This window comes from Meriones unguiculatus, chromosome 17 (genome assembly GCF_030254825.1).
Source record: "Meriones unguiculatus strain TT.TT164.6M chromosome 17, Bangor_MerUng_6.1, whole genome shotgun sequence".
In the NCBI taxonomy this organism is placed as follows: Eukaryota; Metazoa; Chordata; class Mammalia; order Rodentia; family Muridae; genus Meriones; species Meriones unguiculatus.
Window position 1 is genome coordinate 24,828,075 of NC_083364.1, and position 26,936 is coordinate 24,855,010.

General features: G+C 40.7%; 1 protein-coding gene across 3 annotated transcripts in view; it reads left to right on the top strand.

The window, feature by feature from the left end:
• The window catches only part of Yeats2 (YEATS domain containing 2), an 87,396-nt gene that overhangs the window by 31,321 nt on the left and 29,139 nt on the right, over nt 1-26,936 (top strand). For all 3 annotated transcript variants that reach the window (XM_021638535.2, XM_021638533.2, XM_021638534.2), the window contains 8 exons: nt 647-758; nt 4,563-4,607; nt 8,054-8,228; nt 12,004-12,243; nt 15,333-15,491; nt 16,789-16,892; nt 19,273-19,380; nt 19,783-19,965. In XM_021638535.2, the coding sequence (XP_021494210.1) occupies nt 647-758; nt 4,563-4,607; nt 8,054-8,228; nt 12,004-12,243; nt 15,333-15,491; nt 16,789-16,892; nt 19,273-19,380; nt 19,783-19,965 (1,126 nt within the window). The remainder of the gene's footprint in view (nt 1-646; nt 759-4,562; nt 4,608-8,053; nt 8,229-12,003; nt 12,244-15,332; nt 15,492-16,788; nt 16,893-19,272; nt 19,381-19,782; nt 19,966-26,936) is intronic.

Below are 26,936 nucleotides of genomic sequence, written 5' to 3' on the forward strand. Positions count from 1 at the left end.
GTCGGAATACTTTAAACTCTCTCAACTAAATTTCTGAATTGTTTTATTATGGAAAATTTCACATGTAAACAAAAACAAAGAGTATAATGAGCCTTTATGCACTCAAAGCAGTTAGTAGCACTTGCCAGCCTCATCCATTCGTTTTCCTTTTTTTTCTTTCTTTGTAAGTTATATTGTGACTGAATATTCTTTTGTGCTCTAAGATCACCGTCCCTGTGTAGGAAAGAGCATATTGTGAACAGCTTGCTTTCATTTTGTAAGTCCTTTTAGCAAGTAGCACCAACTAAGTACAATACTTCCAGGTTGAACTTTGTGATTTATTTTGGTTTAGGATGTACATCTCACAGCCTGTGCCTGTGAGGGTTTCTGACTCTGTAGTGTGACATTTTCAAAGAGTTCCACTTAAGAAATGACTGGGTAAGACAGCCTGTACCTCTTAGCAGTAGTCATTTAGTAATAGAAGGTTTAATGCAGACTTGAATTACAGTTTTTAGCATTTTTGTTGGTGTGAAAGTTAACATGTTGATACAGCATCTCATGAAGAAACCTGATTCTTGGGAAGACGTGAATTTCTGTTTTGTCTCAGGAAAACCTTTAGGATGAGAGTGAACATTAGTGAATGTGTGAAATTTCTGCTTTTCCCTAGAGAGCCTCCTTTTCATCTGACTAGAAGAGGCTGGGGTGAGTTTCCTGTCAGAGTGCAAGTTCACTTTAAGGACAGCCAGAACAAGCGGATAGATATCATACACAATCTGAAGGTACTGTAGCAGAGTTTGCTTTCTAGAAACACAGTGTCTGTTTTGATTACCTGCTTTGACCCCACGGACCAACACTGCAGATGGAGGAAGCAGGGTAATCCTTTGAGCATATGATGCTTAACTGCTTCAGCTGCCTTCTCCTCAAAGCTGGGGAAGCAGTTACTTGACAGTGTGTACTCTTCAAAAAGGTGAATGAACTCTGAGTAAACAAAAAGACTTCAATTCTCTATGAAACACACCATTTGTTGCTTGAGACCCTCCCTGTTACTCTTGTCTTTCCTTTTTAATCTATTTATTTTCCTACTATGCAAGGCAAGTACTTTGTGCTGTTTAATCCCTAACACTGCAAATACAAAGTACACATAGAAAGATTAAGAGAAGTGAACATACTTGGACAATAATAAATAAGTTTGTAATAATTTTGAATTGAGTTTTCCTCATTGGTCTACCCATGTAGACCCCTTGCTATTATAGTACATGAAAAGCAGAGCATTAACACTGAATGCAGAAGAGTTTGAGCATGTACAAGACCTATAGTAAGATACTAGATTTGCTCCCTAGCACCAATTAAAAGTAAAAAAACAGGTTGTGGAGTTGTGATACAGTGTTTTAATGGTATAGAACTTGACTAGCATGTGCAAGGAATTCTTAGCACCACATATTTTTAAAAAAAAAGTCACCCATCATTTTTTTTTTTAAGGTAAAAAAAACAAATAATACCAAAATGTTGGATAATTGAAATAATGACATTGTGGCTAGTTTTTCTGCTCTATTTTGTTGCTTTTGTTTTTATTTTTGAATAATTTTTTTCAATTACATAATAAATACATGAAACTATTATAGCTGGAAGACTAGCAATTTTAAAGTTCCTCTTGGCATCCTTTACAGTATAGGCAATAGGTCGTTACATTCATATGTGATTTGGCTCTAATAGTGTGCTTTCCAAGTCACCCTTCCTTTGTGGTTATCATTAGTGGCTACCAAAATTGAACCAAATAAAGTTGAATGCATCAGTAGTTTTCCTTGTCATTACCTTTGTTGTACAAATGTAACATCTCAATCCTGAGATGTCGAAATTTTCCTTCTTGTTGATAGACAGCACTGTTTGTTTCTAGTATTTATTTTTTCTTGAGATTAGAGAAAAACAGAAAGCAGCTTTAAAGAGCTTGTTGTGGGCTTTGATCAGAAAGGCAGGCTCTGCCCCTCACCATTTCTTGAGGAAGGGTCTTGAATAGTTTTTACTTTTTAAAAACATTTTTATTTTTTACGTATGACTATTTTGTCTGTGTGTATGTATGTATGTGTACTACATGCTTGCCTGGTTTTCACAGAGGCCAGAAAAGGTCATCAGATCCCCTGAAACTGGAGTTTCAGAGAGGTGCAAGCCACTGTGTGGGTGTGGGCAACTGAACCCAAGTCTTCTGCCAGAGCAGTCAATTCTCGTAACTGTTTTGCCGACTGTCCCGCTCCAGATTTCACTTTCCTTTGTTCACTGCACATTTTATTTGGCAATGGACCCAGATTTAATTCATCAAATAAAGGACATGTTTACGTAGTTCTTACCTATTAAATTTTTTTCTCTGGAAAATTATTTTGAGACAGTTTTTTTTTTTTTTTTTTTTTTTGGTTTTTTTGTTTGTTCATGTTTGAGACAGGTTCTCACTATGTAGATCAAATTGACCTGTAACTCACAGAGATCTGCCTATTATGTAGTGGCTTTAAAGGTTTGTACCACCACACCCAGTATTAAAGCACTGTATTATAAAATGATAGTAAAGTGCATTTTAAAAAAGATTGCTGGCTGGAGAGATGGCTCAGTGGTTAAGAGCACTGACTGCTCTGTTCACTTCCTACCATCCTCATGGCAGCTCTTAACTGTCCATACTTCCTGTTCCAGGGGATCCAATACCCCTCACACAGCCATACATCAGGCAAAACACCAATGTATATAAAATACAAATAAATTAATTATTTAAAAACAGGTTACTATTTTTAACTCTGAATGTGTATGTGCACATGAGTGCAGGTGTTCATGGAGGCCAGAGTCACTGGATCCCCCTGGAGCTGGAGTTGAAGTTATAAGTGGTTGGGAGCTGTTTAACATGGGTACTGGAAATCAAACTCAGGTCCTCTGCAAGTACAGTATACAGTCTTAACTGCAGAACCATTTCTCCAGCCCTAGTAAAGTACTTCTTAGCCACTTGCCTTGAAGCATGTCTTTACTATTTTATTGTGTAATGAGCCTGATCCCAATTTCAGATGAGGACCAGAGAGGGAAGTAGAGCAGAGTCTGGTCTTCTCTGGAACCCCACATTGGGCATTTGTCAGTAGCTCTAAGACTATAGGTAAAGTGGCTTAATTGGTTCATAGCTTAAATGTAACAGTATAGATTAGAGCAACTTCTATCTCTAGATGAGAGGTAGAGACATGGATGTAACCTAAAGTCGTCCTTGTCTTTTGAGCATCTGTTGTCCTAAGAGCTTAAATATTAAAACTCTCAAGATGTCCAGTCTTGCTGTGCAAGCCACAGAACCTGTAGCATCGTTTGTTTTCCCACAGGAATGCTGCTCTTCTGAGACACTGTGGCTCTGGGTAGAGCCAGACAGCACCAGTCTCGCTGCAGAGGCCACAGAACTTGCAGCACCCTTTCCCCTCCACAGGCGCTCTACTCAGGCATTATGACTGGCTAGCATACTGTCAGTTTCTCTTATCTGGAGAAATGGTTTATATCAAAGCAGGTCTTGCTGGCCATACATGGTGTCCCCGGCCCACTTCCCTGCCTCCCACCTGGGCTCAGATGGCCCCAGCTACAGGCTTGTGCTGAGAAGCCACCCCCATCCTCAGGAAGATAAAAGAAGAGGCTGTCATTTCTACCGTGTGGGCCCAGATTCCTCCCTGTCTGTCTGTCTCTGGTGCATGGAATTGAGCTGTCAGAGTCATCACCCATCCTGCTGTTTCTCTGTCCATGGCATTGGTAGCTTTTCTAATTCTGTCTCAGTGTACCCTTAAAGCCGCATCTGAAACCTGTGATCACCATTACTCGTGCTTTTAACTTCAGCCATCAAAAGATGGCAGACTGAGTTGCTACTACACAACTTACCCACTTTGCAGTCCTGTGTCTTAGAAAGCCTTGAAACCCACGCTTACTGCTCTATACAGCTTCTGTTAATCTTTTTTTTTCTGCCCAACTTACTGTTTCTCCTTTTGGTCTTACTGTACAGTGTTAGTACTGATAAAGTGTCAAAAATTAATTTTTTAGTGTGGGATATGTTGAAGTACTACAGTAATAAGAATTTCAGTGGAATCGTGAACTCCTGTTAGTAACATCATTCCCTCAGTTTATGTTCCTTGCTGAAAAATAAATCTTTTGTGGGGGTATTTAATGTTGGCTGTACCACTTAAATTTTTGTTGATAATTTTTCAGTTGTGTGTTGTATCTGCACACTGTGCAGTTGTGTCACAGCATTGCACGTGCATTTCTGTAACCTGTCATTTGAAATATTTTCACACAACTTTCATAAACTCCTCTTAGTGCCACATGATACCTTACAAATCCATGTGGTGTGATGTGGTGAAGCATTCTTTGTGACTGTAGATAAGGCTGCAGAAATCTGTGTGAAGCCTCGCTTTCAGGTTGTCCTTCGAATGGGTTTTTAAAGTGCACAATTTATAACTATATAATTATTTTTGGTTTCACTCAAATTTCCCCCAGAATATTGAGGATCAGCTTGCAGTGAACTGGTGTTAGGTGCTCAGGTTCAGGAGCAATGTGAAATCTAACATTTCTCCTTTGTTTTTGACTAGCTGGATAGAACCTACACTGGCTTACAGACCCTGGGTGCAGAGACGGTAGGTACCATCCTTCTGCCCTGTATGGGGCAAGGTGGTTTGTGTGTGTGTGTGTGTGTGTGTGTGTGTGTGTGTGCGTGTGCGTGTGCGTGTGTGTATGTGTGTGTGCAGGCGCGCCTCTGTGTAATATGGGGTCTCACCCTGTAGGCACAGCACAAATCCAAACTTCCTACCTCCTTCTTTTGAGTGCTAGGATTACATTCATTTGCAACCACCCCAGCTGACTATTATTTTTATTTAACAACAACAAAAATGAGTCTTGGTCTTTTTTTAAGGTTTTCTCTGCTACCCCACCCACTGTGGGTTTTTTGTTTGTTTATTTTGGTTTTTGTTATTTTTTTTTCTTTTTCCTTCTAATTGTGGTTTTAAAACTTGACAAAATTTTTAGGATCTGAACCATTTCCAGCATGCAGTGCAGTGACATGAAATAAGGATACATGATATGTCAGCCATCTCCTGAGCTTTTCTGATCTTACAAGTCCATACCTTACAAGGTCACTCCCACCACTTTTATCTGTATGAACTTGCATCCTTCACATGTTGGAAGCGTGGAGCGTTTGGCTTTTTGTGACCACCCTATTGCAGTGCATACAGTATCCTCAGGATTCACCCATGCTGTAGGAAGCATTAGAATCCATCCGCCTTTTTAAGATTTATTTTTAGCCATGCAGTGGTGCGTGCCTGTAACCCCAGCATGCAGAAGTGAGATTGCATATACCCAGAAGTGAGATTGCATGTCTTCTGAGAATGGTACTTTCAGTATTTTGAAAAAATGCCACAGTATTTTCTATGTCATCTGTACCATTTTATATTGCCTCTACAAGTATGGAGTACAGATTGTCCACATCTTTATTAATACTTGTTATTTTTTCTGTTTCTAAGTTGTAGGTAGCTACTATAATGGTTGGTTGTAAAGTGCTGTCTTAATTGACATTTTTTAGTTGTTTGTGGAATGAAGCATTGTTTTCATGGGCTTGTTGGCTGTTAATATTTTCTTACAAGAAATATCTGTTCAAGTCTTTGCCCAGTTATTATTATTATTGTTGTTGTTGTTATTATTATTATTATTATTATATTTTTGTGTAGTTATACAAGAACCTGTGGGTACTGCAGTCCCCATGTTAGTAGTCTCAGATGGCTTAGCAGGTTAAAAATGCTTGCCACTTGCCAGGCATGGTGGCCCATGTCTTTAATCCCAGCACTCAAGAGGCAGAGGCAGAGGCAGGTGGATCTCTGTGAGTTCAAGGCCAGCCTGGTCTACGAAAAGAGTTCTAGGACAGCCAGGGATACACAGAGAAACCCTGTCTCAAAAACCAAAATAAATAGGTATGTACATACATACAAACAAACATACATACATACATACATGAAATGCTTGCCACTAGGCTTGATGATCTGAATTTGATCCCCGAATACACATGGGGAAAGGAGAGAACAGACGTGTAGATTGTCCTCTGGCCTCCACATACACGTAACTAGATAAACATTAAAAAGAAAAGGAAAACTTTTTAATTTTAAAATTTTATTATCTTGTATGTGTGAGTGTTTTGCGTGCACATGTATGTGTACTGCTTTAGTACCCGGTATCTGAGGAGGTCAGAAAAAGCTATTGCCAGAGGACTCGAGTTTCGGGCAGTTGAGAACCACCATGGGGATGGTAGCAATTGAACCCAGATCTTCTGGAAGAAGGCTCAGTGTTTTACCGTCTCTCAAGTATCAAAATCAGAATCTTAACCTACATTGAGGTATTTTTGCCTTTGCTTTTAGTGTCAAGTGCAGGAACTGATTGCTGAATCAGTGAGGCATCCCCCGTGTTTTCTTCTAAAAGTTTAGTTTAGCACAGGGCTTCTGTGCGGCAGTCAGAGGACCACTTGTAGGAGTTGGTTCTCTCCTTCCGCTCTGGGTTCTGAGGGTGGGGCTAAAGTCATCAGCCTTGCTGGCAAGCACCTTTACACAATGAGCCATCTCCTTGGCCCATTTTGAGCTCTTAAGTGTAGGTTTTGCATAACTTTGTTATCTCTTAAGTTCCAACTTCATTTGTATGTGAATGCCCAGTTTTCCTAGCTCCACTCATTGAAAAGACTGGCTTTTTCATTTCAGAATGATTTACACTTTTGGGATACCTGTAGTTTTTTCCATTGGTCCATGTGTCTGTTTTATTTTAACACACACTGTTTAATAACTAATACTTTGTAATGAGTTTTGGAACTCCCAAGTATTTTATTCTCTACCCTCCTGCTTTTGTATTTATCGTATATCTACAGTCACCATTATAGTCAGCTAAATCTTCACTAGAAGTGGACTTCATGATGCCAGAAGAACACTTCTTTAAGTACCTTCTGTATACTTTCACTGGTCCAGATGTTAGCTGTAAAAAGATGAGTAAGAGAATTCTTATTCTTGGAGCTATTCTCTATTCTAGATGGTTTTGATCATAAGGACAGTGACTCAGTCCCTTTTCTATTGCTGTGCTGAAAGCCATGACCACAGCAACTTGGAGAGGAAAGGACTTATTTCATCATACAGCTCCCAAGTCGTAGTTCAGTGGTTCACAACCTTCCTAATGCTGTGACCCTTTAATACAGTTCCTCATGTTGTAGTGACCCCCAACCATAAAATTATTTCCATTGCTTCTTCATGACTATAATTTTTATGAATTGTAATGCAAATATCTGATGTATAGGATATCTGATAAGTGACCCCCATGAAAGGATTGTTAACTCCAAAGGGGTCACACAGATTGAGAACCACTGTTATAGTCCATCACTGAAGAAAGTCAGGGCAAGAGTTCAGGCAGAAACCTGGAAGCAAGAACTCAAGCAGAGACCATGGCGAAATAATGCTTCCTGGTTTGTCCTCCATGGTTTGCTCAGCTTGCTTTCTTATATAACCCAGAACTATCAGCCCAGGGGTAGCACTGCCCATAGTGGGCTGAATCCTATCACATGGATTATTAATCAAGAAGACAGGCTTACCCACAGTCCAGTCTGATGGAGGTATTTTCCCAATTGAGGTTCTCTCTTTCCAGATGACCCTAGCTTATATTAAATTAACAAAAAGTAACCAGCACATAATATTAAACACTAAACACAAAGGCAAATAAGACATTTTCAGCTACCACTAAATGCCGTGAAGAAGAGTGGCTGGTGAACAGTTTTATGTTGTCACAGTGGATTGGGATAGTCCTCTTGAGGGGGTGACATCTGAGATGTCCTGGTGGGAAGGTGGCCACCCAGGAAGAATGTTCTAAGCAGTAGAAACAGTAAATGGAAAGAAAGGGACTCCACTGAGGTATCCATATGTCAAACCAGAATGATTTGAGCTCATTTTCTTGAGCTGTGGTTAGAAATTGCTTGTTTCATCTCCTAGAGCACTTTTCTGGAGCACTTTGAGCTCTCTACCACTGACGATGGACTCATGAGCTTACTTCTTTCCCAACTGTGTAGGTAGTGGATGTTGAGCTTCATCGGCATTCTCTTGGTGAAGACTACATCTATCCTCAGTCGTCTGAGTCAGACATATCTGATGCCCCTCCTCCATCTCTGACCATTCCAGCCCCTGTGAAAGTGTCACCAGTGGCACGGTCCCCTGAGCCAGCGTCTGCTGCCCCTGTAGGAGAAGGTAATGCAGTGTGGTATTCTACGTTGAGGAAATCACTCTCTCGGTGTTTTTCTCATGTGTGGACGACACCAGACTTCTGCTTTCAGCAGCTTGAAATAAATGGAAACTATTGATTTTATGGGCATGCTGCCTCTAGCATATAGTTCTAATGTGAAACTTCTGCTCTTCTTTGTAACAAGTTTTCATAAATTTCTATATTTTATAAAGGTGAAAAGGTCACAAAACTATTACATGTTTATTCTTTTTAAGCATTTTATTTTATGTATATGAGTGCTTTGGCTGTTAGGTATGTCTGTGCACCATTGCATACCTGGTGCTCAAGGCAGCCAAAAGACGTCACAAATCCCCGAGAGCTGGAGTTTCAGGTGGTGGAGAGGTACCATGTGGGCGCTGGGAGTCAAGCCAGGTCCTCTGGGCAGCCAGTGCTCTCAACAGCGGAGCCATCTCTCCAGCCCCTGTCTTTTTATCCTTTGCTGAAAACTTTCTGGTTCAGATTCTGATTGTGTGAGTAGACTTTAATACTAAATATTTAATCTCCTGTTTAAAAAAAGTCAACATTTGACTCTGCTGTTTTATCATTTATAAGAATATAAACATACTAATGTCTATTTAAATTTATATATATGCAGTTGATTCTAAATGTTTATTTTATCTCTAAAATGGCATTTTAGTATGATATTTTAGTTTTTATGTAAAATTTCAACTTTTTCTCTTTAGATTTCCATTATATCCTTTATAGACATTAAATTCATTACATTAGATGAATGAGATTTGATTTCTTTTGTTAGATTTTAAGTATTTCTTCTCTGGTTTTTAAATTCATATTCTACAACATGAGACAATGGACTTGTATTCTTTTATATTACATACCTCATTGTGCCCAGCAAACAGCAACTTATAGAAGACAGAGCTCATTTTGGTCATAGGAATGTAGCTTGTCACACAGGGAAAGGATAAAATTCAAAAAAGAAATAGCTAGGCCTTTCTCTTTTTTTCCTTTTGTTGAGTCCATAACCTTAGGCCATTGGATTGTGTAAGTGGAATGCAGGGTCAAGGTGGGAGCTCCTGCTCAGTGAAACCTTTCTGAGGAACTCAGAAACTCAGTTGGTTAAGGGCTTACATGCAAGCATGAACACCTGAGTTCAGGTGCCAAGCCAATTTAAGAGCTATGTGAAGCATTGTCCATCTGTAACCCTGCACTGAGGTCTGGAGACCGGCTCCTTGAGCTCACTGTCTAGGTAGTCTAGCCAAATAGGTGAGCTCCATGTTCAGTGAGAGACTCTCAAATAATAAGGTGGAGAGCAACTGAGGAAGGCACTTGCATCAACCACATGCGTGTATACACAGACAGACATACCTCTGAAAACTCCCTCAAATTCTCCCTCAGAGATATTAATCTTAGTGACTCCAAATCTAGTCAAGTTCACAATGAGAATCAACTGTCAGAAGGCCACTCTTGCTCAGCTTGACTCCCAAATACATTGAGATTTTAGATTATTTAATTTTGTGTGTGTGAGTATCGTGGCTCTATGTATGTGTGTGCACCACATGTGTGCTTGATCCCACGGAGATCAGAAGAGAGTATTAGATCCCCTGGAGCTGAAGTTACAAATCTTTGTGAACCATGATGTTAGTTCTGTTTTTTGAGCCTGCGTTGTCTATAGAACAAGTGCTCTTAACTGCTGAGCCATCTCTTTCCCTCCAAGACATTATTTTGAACCATAATCCTTCATCCCAAAGGCTTATAGTCATCTCAAAATGAAAATGTAAAAATCCTCAAACTATTTTTTTTTATAATCTGTTTTAGATTTTTAAGACATCATTTATTTGTGCAGCTCTGGCTATCCTGGAACTCACTCTGTAGATCAGGCTGGCCTCGACCACAAAGATTCATGTGTGCTACATTTGTACAGGAGCCTCCTGAGGCCAGAACAGAGTGTCAGATCCCTGGAGCTGGAGATTATAGCAGTTGTGAACCGCCCAGTGTGTGTGTTGAACCAAACTTTGATCATCTCCAAGAGTAGCAAATACTCAACCAGTGAGCCATCTCTCTAGCCCCATAAATCTCCAAAGCTTTAAATGTTCTGTTTTTGTTTGGTTTCTTTTCTCCTATCCCCTCCCCTTTTGTCTCCTCTCTTTCTCCCCCAACTCCTTCTCTTTCTTTTTGGTTTTTGAGGCAGAGTTTCTCTGTGTGTAGCCCTGGACTGCTCTGTAGACCAGACTGGCCTCAAATTCACAGAGGTCTGCCTGCCTCTGGTGTTAAAGGCATGCACCACCACACCAGGCTTTAACAGTTCTAACATTGCTCAAAAGCCTGAATTAAAAGTCTCTCCTAAGATTCAAGGCGGTTTCTTAACTGGACCCTTTATAATCATAAAAGCATACATAACTGGCAGTGCAGAGTGAACATTCTCATTCCAAAAGGAAGGAAGAAAGTCCTGCAAGGAAAGATTTAACCAAAGCACCTACCAACACATAAAGACAGCTTTATGTCTGTCATCTGGCTTCAACATCCCTGAGTCCCATCTGTGTCCTATATCCCATTTCCAGACCCTGTACCTCTAGGAATTTACGTGCTTATAAAATCAGCGCCATATGGATACTGCCTGCTTTTGCTATCCCTTTGAGATATATCCCGACATACTTGGACCACAGTTCCAGCAGCCTCTGTGGCCTTGAACAGGATCACTGCAGGCTTTGTCTTTTCAGGTCTAAGTTTTGCAATGTGTTTGCTTCTTCAGCCCTCCATGGGTAGAGTCCCGTATTCAAGGCCATATTCCCATCATTCAAGTGCAGGTGTGAGCATATTCCTTCATGGTGAAAACCTCCTTAATAGTGACTGCTGCCTTGAGAACACCTATTGTGTTTGTCTCCCTTTCCTCACCAAACACACACTTCCTGGCTTTGAGTTCTCACTGTGAACCTCAGTATGAACAGTGAAGGATAGCCTCAGGAGAGTCTTAATGCTGCACTACCTTACAGTGTCCTCCACCAATCAACTTAGTCTCTTGTTTAAATTCAGCCTCATTCAAGTTACCAGGGCAAGGCTGGAAAACAGCCAGTGTTGATAATGGTTTTAGTTTTGGTTGTGTGTTTGCTTACCAGAATATAACACAGAACAGCTTCTAATCCAGTTCTCACCGGAGTCCTTAGTCCAATCTGAAGCTCTATGAACACAGTCTTTATGCCTGTCAGCATTCTGATCCTCCATAGTCCCACCAGAATGGCCTTTACATTAACCTCTGCTTACAGTGTCCTAGGGCTTCTCTAGCCACAGATCTGAACTCTTTCACATTCCTCCTAAATGCCAGTCCAAAAGGCCTGCGACCTACATGTTGAGGTTCATCACAACAGTGACCTCACTGCTGCTATAGGGTACTCCTGGAACTAATTATCTGTATTAGTTACTTCTCACTGATCAGGCGAATGCTACCACTCACAATCAGAGTAGGTCTTCTCAGTTAGTAGGTCTTCCAGTCTCTAGAAATTTCTATAGATACATAGATGTGTCTTAGTGACCTTAGTCAGGTTGACAAAAAAAGATGGACTATCACATCCTTTAGGTAAATGTTTACCAAGTTTACTAAGATAACTATTTTGCTAAGTAGGAATCTAAACACAGGGCTTATTTCTACCAAAATTATATAAGGGGGCACACCAACAATTGTTTTAAATGGGTTTTGAAGTAATATTGATTAATGTATTGACAGTTCATTCTGTTCATTTCCCACAGTTGGAAGATGTTTAATTAAATTTGTCATTAAATTTCAAACAGGATTCCCAGACAACCCTGAAGCTGAAAGGCACGGTACACTTTATTCCTTACCATCTTCGCTGGAAAGAACACCCACAAAAGTGACAACGGCACAGAAGGTTACCTTTTGTTCACATGGCAATTCTGCCTTCCAACCGATTGCATCAAGCTGCAAAATTGTGCCACAAAGTCAGGTGCCTAATCCTGAGTCACCAGGAAAGTCCTTTCAGCCCATTACCATGAGCTGTAAGATCGTCTCAGGTATGCAGAGCATTGCTGAAGGTGATGTGGGTGACTAGGCGGGATAGTTTCAGATAAGGTCTCAGATCATCAGACTGCCCTTGAATTTACTGTGTAGCTCAGGCTGCCCTTGAACTCTGACCTTGAAAATGCTGAGATTACAGTTGAGAGCCACCACACCCAGCTCAGAGAGATACTTTTACATCCCGTGTGTATCCCTATTGTTTGGCAAAGCTGTCAAAGAAAAGCATAACTCATTTATATGGAAAGAGTGAGTAGGGGGAGAGTCTCTTGATAAGTGTGCTCTTGCTGTGTGGCTGGGGTCATGGTTAGGATTTATTTTGCAGAGTCTAGAAACCAGAGTAACAAGTGAAACAGCTGAGGCCTTTGAGTTTGTTTTAAGGGTTGAGTTACTGTGGAATTGAATTACCTTTTATTTTTCTCTAACTGTGCTAGAAAATTGTTGATCTTATGAATAGTCATCCTGAGATTTCCTGTCTGCTGAGGCCTTTGTCTTGTGACAATTTCACGTTTATGCTAACTGAAGTGCTAATGGACCAAACTTTGGCTATACCTCAAAAAAGACAGGAAGGAACAGTTGAAAATGTCCCTTCAGGGGACGTTTCCTTATAGGGGAAACACTTCTTTATAGTTTTATTTCATCCGTATGAATATTTTGGCTGCTTGTATGTGTGTGCACCACTTGTGTGCATGTAGAGGCCCAGAGAAGGCATTTATTTATCTCCTGGAATTGAAGTTTCAGGTTATTGTGAACCACCGTGTTGGTGCTAGGAACTGAACCCGGATCTTCTACAAGAACAGCCAGTGCTCTTAATTGCTGAGCCATGTCTCCAGCCCCTCTCTATAAATTTTAAAAGGAAAATGGGAATGTTTATTGCCCTCCACAGCTAAGCAAAAATACAATACAAATCTTCATAATCAATAAAGGGTAGCAAACCTGTAATTTAATCTGCTATTAAGAATTTTGGAACTTCTTGCTTGAGGTGGAGTATACTGAGTGTACAAATTGATCTGAGATTTAGAGAGATTTACAGAGAACAACGTTGATGTGGTAGGTGATAAAGGATGTTTACCTCTACATGAGTAAAGTTTGAGAATGTTCTTTGGGATTCTGACTGTGACATAGTCTTGACAGATTTCTGTCTCTCTAAGTAAATGTCACATTTTCCTATTCAAAATATATTTCAGCTCAAAACATAAAATTCTGCAACCTAGCTTAATAATTTTAGTGTCTTTGCATATTCAGTCTTATAAATACCAGGCCTGTGGTATTAAGATATTTATCATACTAAAATACAGTGGTTTCTCATTGTTAATATAAAACACTGGTTTTTGAAATTTTTTATAAAAAATGTATTTACATTATGTTTTCTCTATCATCCCTCCAACCCTTCTCATGTGTTCATGGCTTTTTGTTTTTTAATTATTGGGGCGTGTGTGCATATGTGTGTGTAATTATATAAATGTGCACTGTTGAGTCTGTTCAATGTTGCTTATATGTATATTTTTTGGGTTGGCCACTTGAGATTGGATAATAACTTGTGCTCATGCCTGGAAAAGAGCTGTCTTGGCAGTCTTTGATTGCTTTAATTGTCTGTGGCTCTTCTTTTAGGGTGAGGCCCCTCCCAATTCTTCCTGTCTGTTGGCATGTCAACTGTCTTGTCATTTTTCAGGTCTTGTTCAAATTAGCCACACTGTTAAGATTTTGCAGCCTAAGCTAATTTGTAACTTCAATCTTTTTTTTTTTATTTTTTGGTTTTTCAAGACAAGGTTTCTCTGTATAGCTTTGGCTGTCCTGGAACTCACTCTGTAGACTAGGCTGGCTCAAACTCAAAAAGATCTACATGCCTCTGTCTCCTTAGTGCTGCATTAAAGGCGTGTAACTGTAATCTTAAATTATGTGTTCTTCCATGTCTCTGACCCAGTTATGCCTACATATGTGTTTGTATATGTGCTGCTTGTGTACATAATCATTTGCCAAGAACAAAATATTGGTTGAAAACATTATCATAAAAATGAATACTATAAATTCAGAACCAAATATCTGGATCTTGTTTGTTGGTGTTTGTTATCTTTGTCATTTGGAGTCCATTGGAGTCAGTGATTTAATCTCTTATAAAACTTAAAAGATTCTGTAAGTGTCCCTCATTTCTTCCCCATGTGATACTTTTTGTGCTGTTCAGTGAAAGAAAGGAGTCCTTTGTTAGGGACAGATACACAGGGACAGATCCAGGCTTGTACAACAGACAGACAATGGAAGATGAAAGAAAAAAAAAAAGTAAAGAATTCCAATCTGGGCTGGCTTTTGGCCAGTGACACCAAAAGAGAATGTAAAGATTTCCTTCCTCCAACTCACAGAAATGCTGCCTCTTGAGTGCTGGGATTAAAAGCATATGCTACCACATCTGGCCTGCTTTTAGGCTTTAATGTGCATGCCCGGGGATCTTGTAAAAAATGCAGGTTTACTTTCAGTAGGGGTTAAGGATGGGCTCAGAGAATACATCTTTTTTTTAAGACAGAGTCTCATTATGTATCTCCTACTGGCCTGGAACTCAATATATGGAGCAAGCTAGCTTTAAACTCCCAGAGATCTGCATGCTTCTGCTGGTATCAAGGCATATGCTACCACACCTGGCCTCAGAATCTATTTCTTTTTCTTTCTTTTTAAATTTTCATGTGTAGGGGTGTTTTGCCTGACTGTATGTCTATGGCACTGTAAGCAGTGCCAGTGAGCCAAAAGAAGGCTTTCAGAGCCTCTGGAACTGAAGCTACAGACAGTTGTGAGCTGCCATATGGGTGCTGGGAATTGAACCTGAGTCCTCTAGGGGAGCAACAAGTCAAGTGCTCTTAACGATGGAGCCATCTCTCCAACCCCAGAATCTGTTTCTGATTATTTCCTCAGTTTGCTGGTCCTGGTCAATATGCTGTGCACGGTGTAAGGCTGCACACTATCCGGGCTCAGCTATACTGGTCTGACCGCTGCTCAGTATCTGAAGTGCCAGGCCTGTTCTCTCTTCTGATTTGTTACCTTTGACATTCCTGCTTAAATCATATGCTTATTTTTTCTCTCCTTTCTTTAATTAACAAAGGTTCTCCAATATCAACTCCGAGTCCATCACCATTGCCTCGTACTCCAACTTCCACTCCAGTTCATCTGAAGCAGGGCACTGCTAGCTCTGGCATAAACAACCCTCATGTTATTGTGGATAAGTCTGGACAGGGTATTGCAGCCTCCACGCCAAGTACAGGTGTGTATGAGCAAAGTCTCTGCAATCTAAAGGATTTGGTCATTTATTAATGATAAAATCCTAGCACGAACCCTCTGCTTATAAGTATGTGTATAAAAGGAACTTCATACTGTTTCTCTGAAGAAGATTTGTTGTGAGTGAAAGTTCAGTGTTTAGGAATTAGAATCCTGTCTGCAGTCATCGCACTATACTGTAGCCTATCACAGCTGCATGGTGCCTCGCAGAATTTCTGGTGTTGGTTTTTTTTGTTTTGTTTGTTTTTCTACATTATCTTATTCAAAAGTATGTTATTATAATTATATCTAAAACTAGAATACAATCTCCTGAATCTAAATACATATTGTAAGCATTAATGTGGCATTGTGTCAAGAATAATGGCATTATGGTAATATATTTAGCCAAAGCATAAAAACTGGTTTTGTTTTTTAATATTCTTTTACTAACATTGTATTAATTTTCCTTTCTTTAACCCACCACACATGCTTCTCCAAAAGTGTAATCTTCCCTTGTTAAGGGGAATAGTAAAAAGGGAAATAAAATGAAATGAGTGATTATAAAGTAATGAGGCTGGTTTCTCTACCTCACACTGTTCTCCATGAATTGGAATTAACACATATATAGTGGGCTTTTCCACTTGTTTTGTTTTTAAGCTTAGCAGTTTTAGAGTAGTTTACAATGTAGAACTCATTTGAGAAGCACTGTTTCCAGGTCTTTGGAGATACATATTAGTTTTAAGAATCAGCCACAATTCTTGAGGCAAATTTGGTAGGTGAAATAAGTTACTGATATAAACTTATTGACTATTGATAGTGTAAGTTATTTTTGTCAGACCGTGAAAGCTGTGTGTGGCTGCAGGATAACATATCTCACATGGGCAGCATTTGGAAATAGGTGCAGCAGAAGCTTCCATTTGCTGGAGTGTATGCATGGTGGCCCATTTGTTAAATGACCTGCACCCTTATGCTGTACTGTCTCTTCAGTAAGGAGCATAGTAAAGATTTCATTGTTTCTTCTTTTTGTCCTTAGTAGCCTCTTACTACTTTCCAGGTTAGGCAGGGAATTTGCTTGTAGGGATTAACTTTCTTTTCTTTGTTTCTTTGTTTGTTTCTTTCTTTCTGTTTTATTCTTTCTGTCTTTCTCTTTGTGTTTAGACTTTTAGTGTTTTGGATTTTCAGCCATTAGAAATGAAAGGTTAAGTAATTGGAAACAAGGAAGAATGATGAGAAATGATTTAAAGTTACATTTTGTAAACTTTATTTTGTTAATACATAATTTTTATATCTGTTTTGCTTATCAGGAAGTCCTACAAGTAAACTCCCAGTGGCCGCTCAGGCTTCCCAAGGGACAGGGTCCCCTATTCCTAAAATTCACGGAAGTAGTTTCCTAACGTCTGCTGTCAAGGTAAATTTAATGCTTTATTTCACCGAGTAGGCTCAGCAGCCATACTAGCCAGTGACAGCATTTGATCTTGAAGATCATTTTGCTTAGTTTCTTTTTGGTATAGTAGACGGTTCTTAGCCGATCTATCAAGTCATCACACAGTATTATTTGAAAACTCAGTGTTGGGAAGAGGCAGCCTTTCGTACTTTATTAAAAATATTTCTTTAGAGGCTGGAGATTGGCTCTGCTGTTTGCTTGCTGCTCTTACAAGGGACATCAGAGGTTTCTTGTAAGTCCCGGAAACTACATTGCAGCTCACAAGCTACCTGTATATCCAGCATCAAGTGATCTCTGCCCATGTCTAGCCTCTGTGGGCACTGCACACATGTGCACATACATATTCTCTATAAAAATGTTAGTCTGGCAGCATGTTTCCTGGCGATACAAGGAGCAAACCTTGTCCCCTTTGCACACATTAGCCTTGTAGTTAGTTGTTTAGAAGTAATTCTTTACCTCTTAAAGTAGAGAGTAGTTTAAGATATGACCTTTCCCTATGATGATTTGACTTCTTCAAAGATCTGTTCATTATTTGGCAAAAGCACTTCCCTGTTTGGTTCCTATTTACTCAAGATGGCTGTCTTATGTGGAAGCCTTTAGATGGGGACTCTTGTCTGAATGGCTCTGAGAACATAAATCTATTCCTGGGGAGAACCCAGTCCAACATTCCTCTTACTTAGGTAGCTAACAGCAGTCATGGATCGTTTTCTGATTCAAGTGAGGTTTTCCTGTAATAACTCATGAAGATCTTACCTCTACCATTTATTTTAAAATATTTGTTGATGACATTTCATTGCATAGTCAAGAGGTAGTCTTAACTTTAATTCTTCCCCTTAAAGTTCAATTATGGCACATTTTCCCTGAGATTTGGTTTTTGTTTTTGGTAGTTGAGGCGAACTTCAATGGTTTTGTCTCATGTTTGGTTGATTTTCATTTTCTATTCGTACCTTCAGTTTTACTTTTTTTGTGTTTGTTTGTTCGTTTTGTGGTAAGGTCTCACTGTGTAGCCCAGGCTGGAACTTAGGACCTTCCTACCCCAGTGTCCTAAGATCTAGGATTTCCTTGTCTAGGTCATGGTTTTCTTCTTCTTTTTCTTGCTTTGGAAAAAGTCATTTTCCTGTGTATTCCAGATACTGAGTGAAGTTTTCAAGGCAAGTTGGGGGGGGGAGCACATCACTGTTATTTGTTAGAATCATTTATTCAGTGCCTATGCTTTATGAATATAAACCAAAGTACAATCCTTATCCTTTACCATCTGGGAGATGACGAGACATATGAACCAATAAAGAACCAAATATTAGGAAAGGGCATATAGATTGGTTGGTGTTGCATGACAAGACTTCTGGGGAGAAGCAACACTTAGCTACTCGGCGCAGATAGGGAGCCAACAACAGACCGGAGTCCACCTTGGTGAACCAATGAGTTTTATTTGGGGGATAGAAATGATTCAGAGATAGCTACATCACCAAAGTTCATCCCAGTATGGGTGACAGCTCACAGAAGCCAGGAAACCCGGACCACACTGCACAGCCTACAGGCAGCTCAGTAGGCTGAAGGGTGTCCTTTCCAAGTGATTCAAGCAGCATGGCTAGCTTCTGCTTTTTCCAAGCTGGTCTGGTCTTAGTCTTTTTGCTTGTCTGAGAGTGTCTTAACAGTCTTCATTGCTTATTCTGAGAGGGAGGGCCCTAGTGAATCTGCTCGGTTATTTTGAGTTGTTTACCTTGTATCTTCAGGAGCTTCCCTGAGAGGTGGAATGTTTTAATCTCCTGGAAACTGGTACACAACACTGGTAGAATGCTTGCCTAAGGTGCACAGAGCCTTGGGTTTAGTCCCCAGTGCCACATAAAAACAAGAGTGAGGGTGTAGTCATGTAATCCCAGCACTCAGGAAGTAGAGGCAGGAGGATCAGAAATTCAAGGTTATCTTTAGCTAGACAGTGAGACCAACTGCTCTACATGACACCCTGTCTTGTAGGACACTTTGGGACATAGATGAGTAATCTTTTGCTGAGTTAATTTCCTTGTTTTTATGTTTTGAGGTAGGGCCTCACTGTGTAGTCCAGGCCAGGCTTGAACTAATAGTCCTCCTGTGTGCCTGCCTCCTACGAGGTGAGTTATTAAAGGTGCTCAGCTGGGATTGCATGCCACATTTCATTTGCTTTTAAAAGGAAATTACAGAGACTATATAGAAGCTTGGAAAACCCATAATATTGTGAGCCATTTGTTTTCTTTGTCTTTGGTTGTTTGTGTTGCTGGATGCGGTAGTTTTGTAGTAAGCATAAGTAGCTGGAGTATCTGAAATCATCCATTTTGGTCTGTTGTATAATAAATGTTTTTATATACAGCAGGAGGATTCTTTATTTGCATCTATGCCACCTCTTTGCCCAATTGGTAGTCACCCTAAAGTGCAAAGCCCCAAAGCTGTAACTGGCGGACTAGGAGCTTTTACAAAGGTGAGTGTGTGCACCAGCATTGCCTGTGTCCTTTTCCACTCTTATTTTATGGACCTTATTTCTGAGGTATGCTTCCACTTATATAGTGCTGTCCATGTCCCAGGAGTCCAGTGAAATGGGAATTCGGAGGTCACAGACTATGGTTTCTCTCCGCTGCCTTTCCACTACTAGTCACTATGATAAGCGACAGAAGAAGTATGGGAGCAAGTTGAGATCCTATTTGGCTCCTTTTACCAGCTCTTAAAGACTATGTTAAGGCAACATTTTAGCTTTCTCATGGAGCCGTTCTGTTCATACCAAGCTTCATTAATACTGCAGAGAGACTAGAGTCAATTGTTAATAGCAGGTCTGTCCTCTTACTGTCCTGTGGGATACTTACTCAGTGTCATTGTCTGTTGCAAGGTGATCATCAAGCAGGAACCTGGGGATGCTCCTCATGTGTCCACAACAGGAGCTGCCAACCAGTCAGCATTCCCTCAGTATGTGACTGTGAAAGGGGGTCACATGATAGCTGTGTCCCCTCAAAAACAGGTCATAAGTGCTGCAGAAGGGACGACTCAGCCGCCAAAGATACCACCCTCCAAGGTCTGTATGGCTTTGGGATTTGGGGTGGGGTTCAAAATAGAAAGGTTATCTGTCTAGTTGACAGGTGCCAAAATGCCTTAGTGACCAAGTTGCTGATCCTGTACAAACCTGTGGATGTTAGCCTGCTTGGGAAAGACCCAGCCAGCTATGTACATGTGCTCCTTACTGTCTATCATGACAAGAGTCAGTGTGTGTCAACAGAAGACCCAGGAGCAGTCTACAGGGCAGAGGGACGGTGTAGCCCCACTCCAGCAGAAAAAGTAACAGCTTCAGGGGTTTCTGTTTGATTCACATCTGAAGTGGAAGCACTGTTTTGACCTGTTGGTTTCTGAAAGAGAGTGCTGCACTGAACACCTCCAGTGTCCCGGCTGTGTGATTTATTTTGTTTTGAGATAGGAAACTTCAGATTCAAGGCAACCTTCCTACCTCGGTATCCCAAATGCTAGGATTATGGGTGTGTGCTATTTGATTCTTTCATTTTATTTATAATTTAGATATACCAGAGGATAAATATATGGGGAGCTGTGAAGTAGCATATAAGCTGTATTTTTCCACGTACTATATTGTAGTTCTTAAACTACACCTGCAAGGCACGTATTTTTTTACCTCTGTTCTATAAACCCTGAGTTTGAGGGGCTAGGAGCCTTCATGGAGAGTGTATGAACATACAGCATACTAGCATATAGCATATATATAGCTAGTAAGCAGCGGGTGGCTTCAAACCTATCTTTCAGCTCCAAACATACCAGAGCTGGTGAGATTTATAGGCTGTTATTTATAACCTAAGCATGCTTTGGAACACGTTAAATTATCCCTGTGTTTTGGCAGATGTTCTAAAGCTATTGGGAATATTTTGTGGTGTTTATATTTTGGCTTCAAAGCACAGCCTGTCTAGGAGTGAATTGTTTGAGGAGAATATTCCAAAATGGATGACATCATTATCTAACTTGGATTAGTTAAGATAAGTAGACAGAGATGAAAACTTAAGGGTTACAGGTTGTTTTTAAAATCTGTAAAGTTTCCAAACTGATTTAATCAGACAGTTCATCTAACATAGCAATTTCTAATCTGTCCCAAACTTACTGAGTAAGAATTTTGTCAAGGGCATGGTAGTCCGCTTTTTCCTAAGCTGCCTGCTGACTCAGATACATACCCTGGACAGTTAGAAACTGCTGCAGCATTGCTTTGGCCTCCAGGTGAGCACTCCTGCCACTCCTGCAGTGAATCAGTTGCTGTTTGTACACACTGCTCTGCTGTAGTCAGCAACAGAGGTTGAGCCCCGGGCCTCACAAGTGTTACAACTGAGCTGAGCTTTCTTTTAACTTTTTATTTTGAGTTTGTGCCAACCTGGTAACCCAGACTGGCCCGCAGTCCTCTGCCATAGCGGAGTTGGAGTTGCTGTGATGGCAGTCCTGTGTCTCCAGCTGGCTTCTGGTGCTTCCTATTCAGCCCTGCCTTACTCGCTGTTCCTTCTTTCTTTTTTAACCTTTCGTTTATTTTTTATGTATATATGCGGGCCTTTCACCTTAGTGTGTATCTGCACACCTTGTACCAGCAGTACTTCAGAAACCAGCAAAGGGCGTCAAATTCCCCTGGGACTGGAGTGACACACAGCTAGGAGCCGCCATGTGGATGCTGGGAATTGAGCCCCGTGCTCTTAGCTGCTGGGCCATCTCTCTAGCTCCTTACACAGTATTTAAAATATATTCAGCTTCATATAGGGATGTAGTTTTTTTGTTTGTTTACATTTATTTATGTGTATAGGGACGGAAGTGTATCAGAACACGTGTCAGAAAGTTAGGGGACAACTTGCTGGGGTCAGTTCTCTCCAGCATGTGTGTCCTAGGGAGCAAAGCCAGATGGTCAGGCTTGGCAGCAAGTGGGCCATCTCCCTGCTCAAGGAAATCTGTGGTTTTACCCATTTCTTTTTTTAACAAACTTTGTTTGTTTGTTTGAGAATCCCACAGCATGCTGGTGGAAAGCGGAGGACAACCTGTAGGACTCATTTTTCTCCTTCTGACATGTGGACCCAGGGACCACTGGGTCAGGTCACTGGGCTTGGTGACAGTTGCCTTTACTGATTGGGCCTAGCTGGCCCCAGTGTGAGCTTTTTAACATATTCTGGGCTACTGGTACCTAGAAATAGGTCAGTCTCCACTTTTAACCACTTTTTTTGCATTCTGCCAAACCACTCATCCAGTAGTGCTGTGCCGTCATTCTGTCTCGTCACAGCTCCACCTCCCTACTAGTAGCAGAGTAAAGACAAGGTAGGTGCTGTCATGAATAAGGCTTACGGATGCCTGAGAAAGAAAATCACAGGGAAGAACTACAGAGAAGCAGGAAAAATCCCGCTGTTCGTCTGAGTAGTTACATACACCTCAAACTGGAGATGAGGAGCTGTCCACCCGTGGGACTGCAGAAGTGCATTCCTAAGAATTAGCCTAGACAGAAGGTATAAAGAGTGGGCGCTTTCCTTTCACGCAACTTTAGAACAATAGAAAATCACTTACCTGTTTGGTTTTTGTTTGTGGTAGGCCCCTGGGGTTTTTGTTTTTAATGAAAGTGGGAAGAGGTGCCACCCATAACTAAAAAAGAGAGCTGAGGACTGCTGTGCTGTCTATGGCAGAAGCAGTAAGGTATAACCAGCAGACATGAGCACTGACATTTTTTAGCCATCTCAAAGTGCTCATTACTTCTGTAACCCAGCCAGGTTACTTGATAGCTCAGGAACTTTAAGTTTATTCATCTTTTGGAAGGAATAACAGCCCCTGTCTTTCAGGACTGAATGAGAATTAATGACACTAAGACCAGCAAAGATTTCCTGAGTATTCTGTTGTGTGTGCTATGCACTAACTGTATTGAACATAAGGGGCTGCGGCTGTGAGCACCTGTCTGTCCAACCTGCAGCTCCCCAGCCGCCTGTGGCCGGAATACTGTGAGTGCAGTCCACCACAAAGATAGGAGGTTACTTAAAGCAGCGTGACACTTTTTGAAAATTCTTTCTAACTTCATTTTGGGGCTCTTGAGCAGGAATGTTGTAGATGACAACGTTACGAAATCTCAAAAGGATGGACATGGCCACATCTTGCCAACATTTGTGAATTGTTACCTTGGTGATAGCCGTTCTGGCTTGGTTAAAATGGAATAATTTTTTTCTTAGATGTACTTTCACTATGTAGCCCCAGGCTGGCCTCAAGCTTTCAGAGGTCTGTCTGTTTCTGCCTCCTCAGTGCTGGGATTAAAGGTGTACACCATCATCCCTGGCTGTTTAATTTTTTTTTTTGTTTTGTTTTTAGTTTGTATGAGTGTTCTTTATGTCTGTACACACCTCTGAAAATAGTTTAAAGGGGATTCCAGTTAATGTATAATTTCGCTGGAAAATAATTTCTGTTTAAGTAACTGAGTCCAGGTGGGGTCTTTTTAAAAGTCTATTTCTCTACCTTTATATGTTTGTGTATTAGGGGTGTGTGTGTGTACATGTGCCTGCATGTGCACACAAGTGCATGTACCAGAGCTCAAATGTGAGGCCCAGAGGATGACTTAATCAGTTCTTTCTCCCACCCTCTAGGTCCCAGGAAGTGAACTCACTTCCTCAGGCTTGGTGGCAAGCACCTATCTTCACTGAACAATCTCATTAGTCCTGAATTTCTCTTTCTTGCTTTTAAATTTCATATTTGAGATTTTATTGATGAGGGTCAGTACACAGATATTTCAGTTTGTACGTAACTCTTTTTCGGTTGGTTGGTTTCTGTTTTGTTTGGTTGGGTTTTTGAGACCCTGTCTCAAACAACAGCAACAACAAAACAGAAAAAGATTTAGCCTTTGGCTCTCCCCTCATTTTCGTTTTGCCTTTTGATTACCATTTTTTTTTTAAGATTTATTTATTATGTATACAATGTGTGTTTGCATGTACACCTACATGCCAGAAGAGGGCACCAGATTTCATTTCAGCTGGTTGTGAGCCACCGTGTGGTTGCTGGGAATTGAACTCATGACCTTTGGAAGAGTAGCCAGCACTCTTAACCTCTGAGCCATCTCTCCAGCCCTGATTACCATTCTTCATTTGATAGAGATAAGTTCCTGTTTGCTGGGCATTTTATAAATTTATTCTCATTTTTTTTTTTTTTTATTCTTTGAGTTAAATATTGCCAGTAGTTAAGCTAATTTTAAAGTTCAAGGAGGTTAAATAATTTTTTCAGCGGCCAACTTGGCTCTGAACTAGGAAAATAAGTCTGTTTGGTTGCTCTGTACTTAAAAGTGCTTGATTAGGGACCACTGTCTTCACATTAGCCATTATATCCTAGCTCACAACAAACATGTTTATATCACAGTCTGAAAAGAAACAAGTGGTTTAGTAGATTTTAAACCACAGGGGAGAGCTCGTTTGTCTGTTGCTTATTTTATTCTGCCTCCTGACTGATTTTTCCCCCCTTTTGGAAGAAAGTCTTGCCTTATATCTCAGCATGTCTGCACTGATAAACAAGTGCCACTACTCTTTAAAAAAAAAAAAAAATAACATGTCTAGTATGGTGGTGATGAGGGAGGAGGCTGGAGAGATGACTCTGCAGTTAGGAACACTTGCTGCTTTTCCAGAGGATCCACATTTAATCCCAGGCATCTACACAGCCTCTCTGTAACCATCTCAGTTACCATCTGTAACTCTAGTGCCAGGGGATCCAGTGCCCTTTTCTGACTTCCTCAGGAACCAGGCATGTATGTAGTACACAGACATAGATGCACACAAAACACCTGTACACATAAGATAAAAGTCTTTATTAAGTCTTTGTGAATTTCATACAATGTATTTTTAACATATTAATCACACTCTTCCTCCTTACCCACTGTCTTACTTTTTTATTGCTATGATAAGATACTGTGATTGCCATGGCAGGAAGCGTGGCTGCAGGCAGGCCGGCATGGCTTTGAAGCAGTAGCTGAGAGCTCCCATCAGATCCATAAACATGAGACAGAGAAAGCTAACTGGGAATAGAGCTTGCTTTTGAAACATCAAAGCCCACACCCAGCGACACTCAGGCCATACTTCCTAATCTTTCCCAAACAGTTTTACCAACTGAGAACCATTTAGTCAAATATATGGGTTTGTGACTACATTTCTCATTGAAACCACCACACCACCCAACTTGGAATGGGGTGCTTTTGTCCCCATCACCACCATCATGCCCAGTTTTTGTTGCCCAGCTAGCCTTGGGAGTGACATCCCATTAGTAAGCAGCTCAAAATGGTAGCCTATATTGGCTATGGGGTTTTTATTAGCTAGTACGAATTGTCTAGTTGGGATATTGTGACCCCATTGAAGAGTAACTCCATTAAACATTTTTATATGAGCACAGTACCTGTTAAATGAAGCGTCTACAGTAGTCATTTCTGTGAGTTTTTTCAGAAGATCTTTAGTGTTAATTATCCCTCACCACAGTTCCTTCTCTGTCCCACCCTCACAGCTCCCATGGTAGTTTAATTCTTCCTGTTACATTTTTCTCCTTTAATCATTTTAATCACTGTGTCCTATCTCCCCTCCCTCAATAGTGTGTCTGGGCAGACAGCATGCATCACCAGATGGGTGCTGGGAATTGAAGCTGGGTCCTCTGCAAGAGCAGCAGTTAAGAACTCTTAAGCTCTGAGCCATCTTGCCAGCCTGGTTCATATTTTTATTATATCAATACAAAGCCTTAGACAACTTGGAATGTCTGTCTTACAGATGTACATAAAAGATAATTATCTGTGTGGTTTCTTGCAACCGCTTTTTTTTTTTTTTCCTTTTAGTCAGTGTATTCTTTCAAAGTTGTTATGCAGGCCAGTTTTTCATTCACCATTACAAGTAGGTGATGATACCATTGTTTCTTACACAGCTGCCTACCTGTGCTGTATTTGTAGACATTAAAAACTTTTCGGCAAGAGAGCTGGTTACGTCAGTAACAAGCAGAAGACCTGAGTTTGCTCCCCATAGGCCACATCTAAAATGTTGAGTGTGGTGGTGCATAGTTATAATCCTGGTACTGGGGAGGTAGAGACAGGCTGTCCTAGCTCTAAACAGACACTGTAACCAAGGCAACTTTTTTTTTTTTTTTTTTTGTTTTTTGAGACAGGGTTTCTCTGTGTAGCCTTGGCTGTCCTGGACTCACTTTGTAGACCAGGCTGGCCTCAAACTCATAGGGATCCGCCTCCTTGTGCCTCCCTGAATGCTGGCATTGCAGGATGTACCTCCACGCAAGCCCAAGGCAAACCTTAAAGAAGAAAACATTTAGTTGGGGCTGGCTTACAGTCCTCACAGCAGGAAGCATGTCAGAATGCAGGCAGACATAGTGCTGGAGAGGCTGAGAGTTCTACATCTTAATCTGCAGGCAACAGAAAGAGATAGTGTGCCACACTATAGCTTAAACAGGACAGTGTCTGAGGAGTGACACCAAGGTTGACCTCTGGCCTTAGTATGTGCACATGCCTCCCCCCTCTCCTCACCACGTAATAACACAGGAATGTTCTGATGCGCTGTATACTTTAAAGCTGTCATATGAGCATAACTAATGCTACTATGGATATTCTTGTGTATGTTCCCTTGAGCACATATCTAAAATTCTCTATATTCAGGGAATTATACAGAACTTCTATAGAAGTTATATAGAATTTCTATAGAACTAAACACAGAACTTCTATAGAAGTCTGGGGGGTATGTGTGTGCAGGTGCCTATTGAGACCAGAAGAGGGAGTCATATTTCCTGAAGCCAGAGTTAAAAGTGATATGAGCTGCCCCAAAGTGGATACTGGGAACTGAATTCAAGTCCTCTGGAAGAGCAGCTAGCACTCTCAACCTCTCAGCCATCTGCGCAGCCCCAGCTTTTTAAGCAGGGTCTCATGTAACCCAGGCTGACCTCCAAATCCTAATTCACCTCCCAAGTGCTATAATTACAGATGAGTGTAAGTGCCCACAGCCAAAAGTGTATTGTTCTCCTTGACTT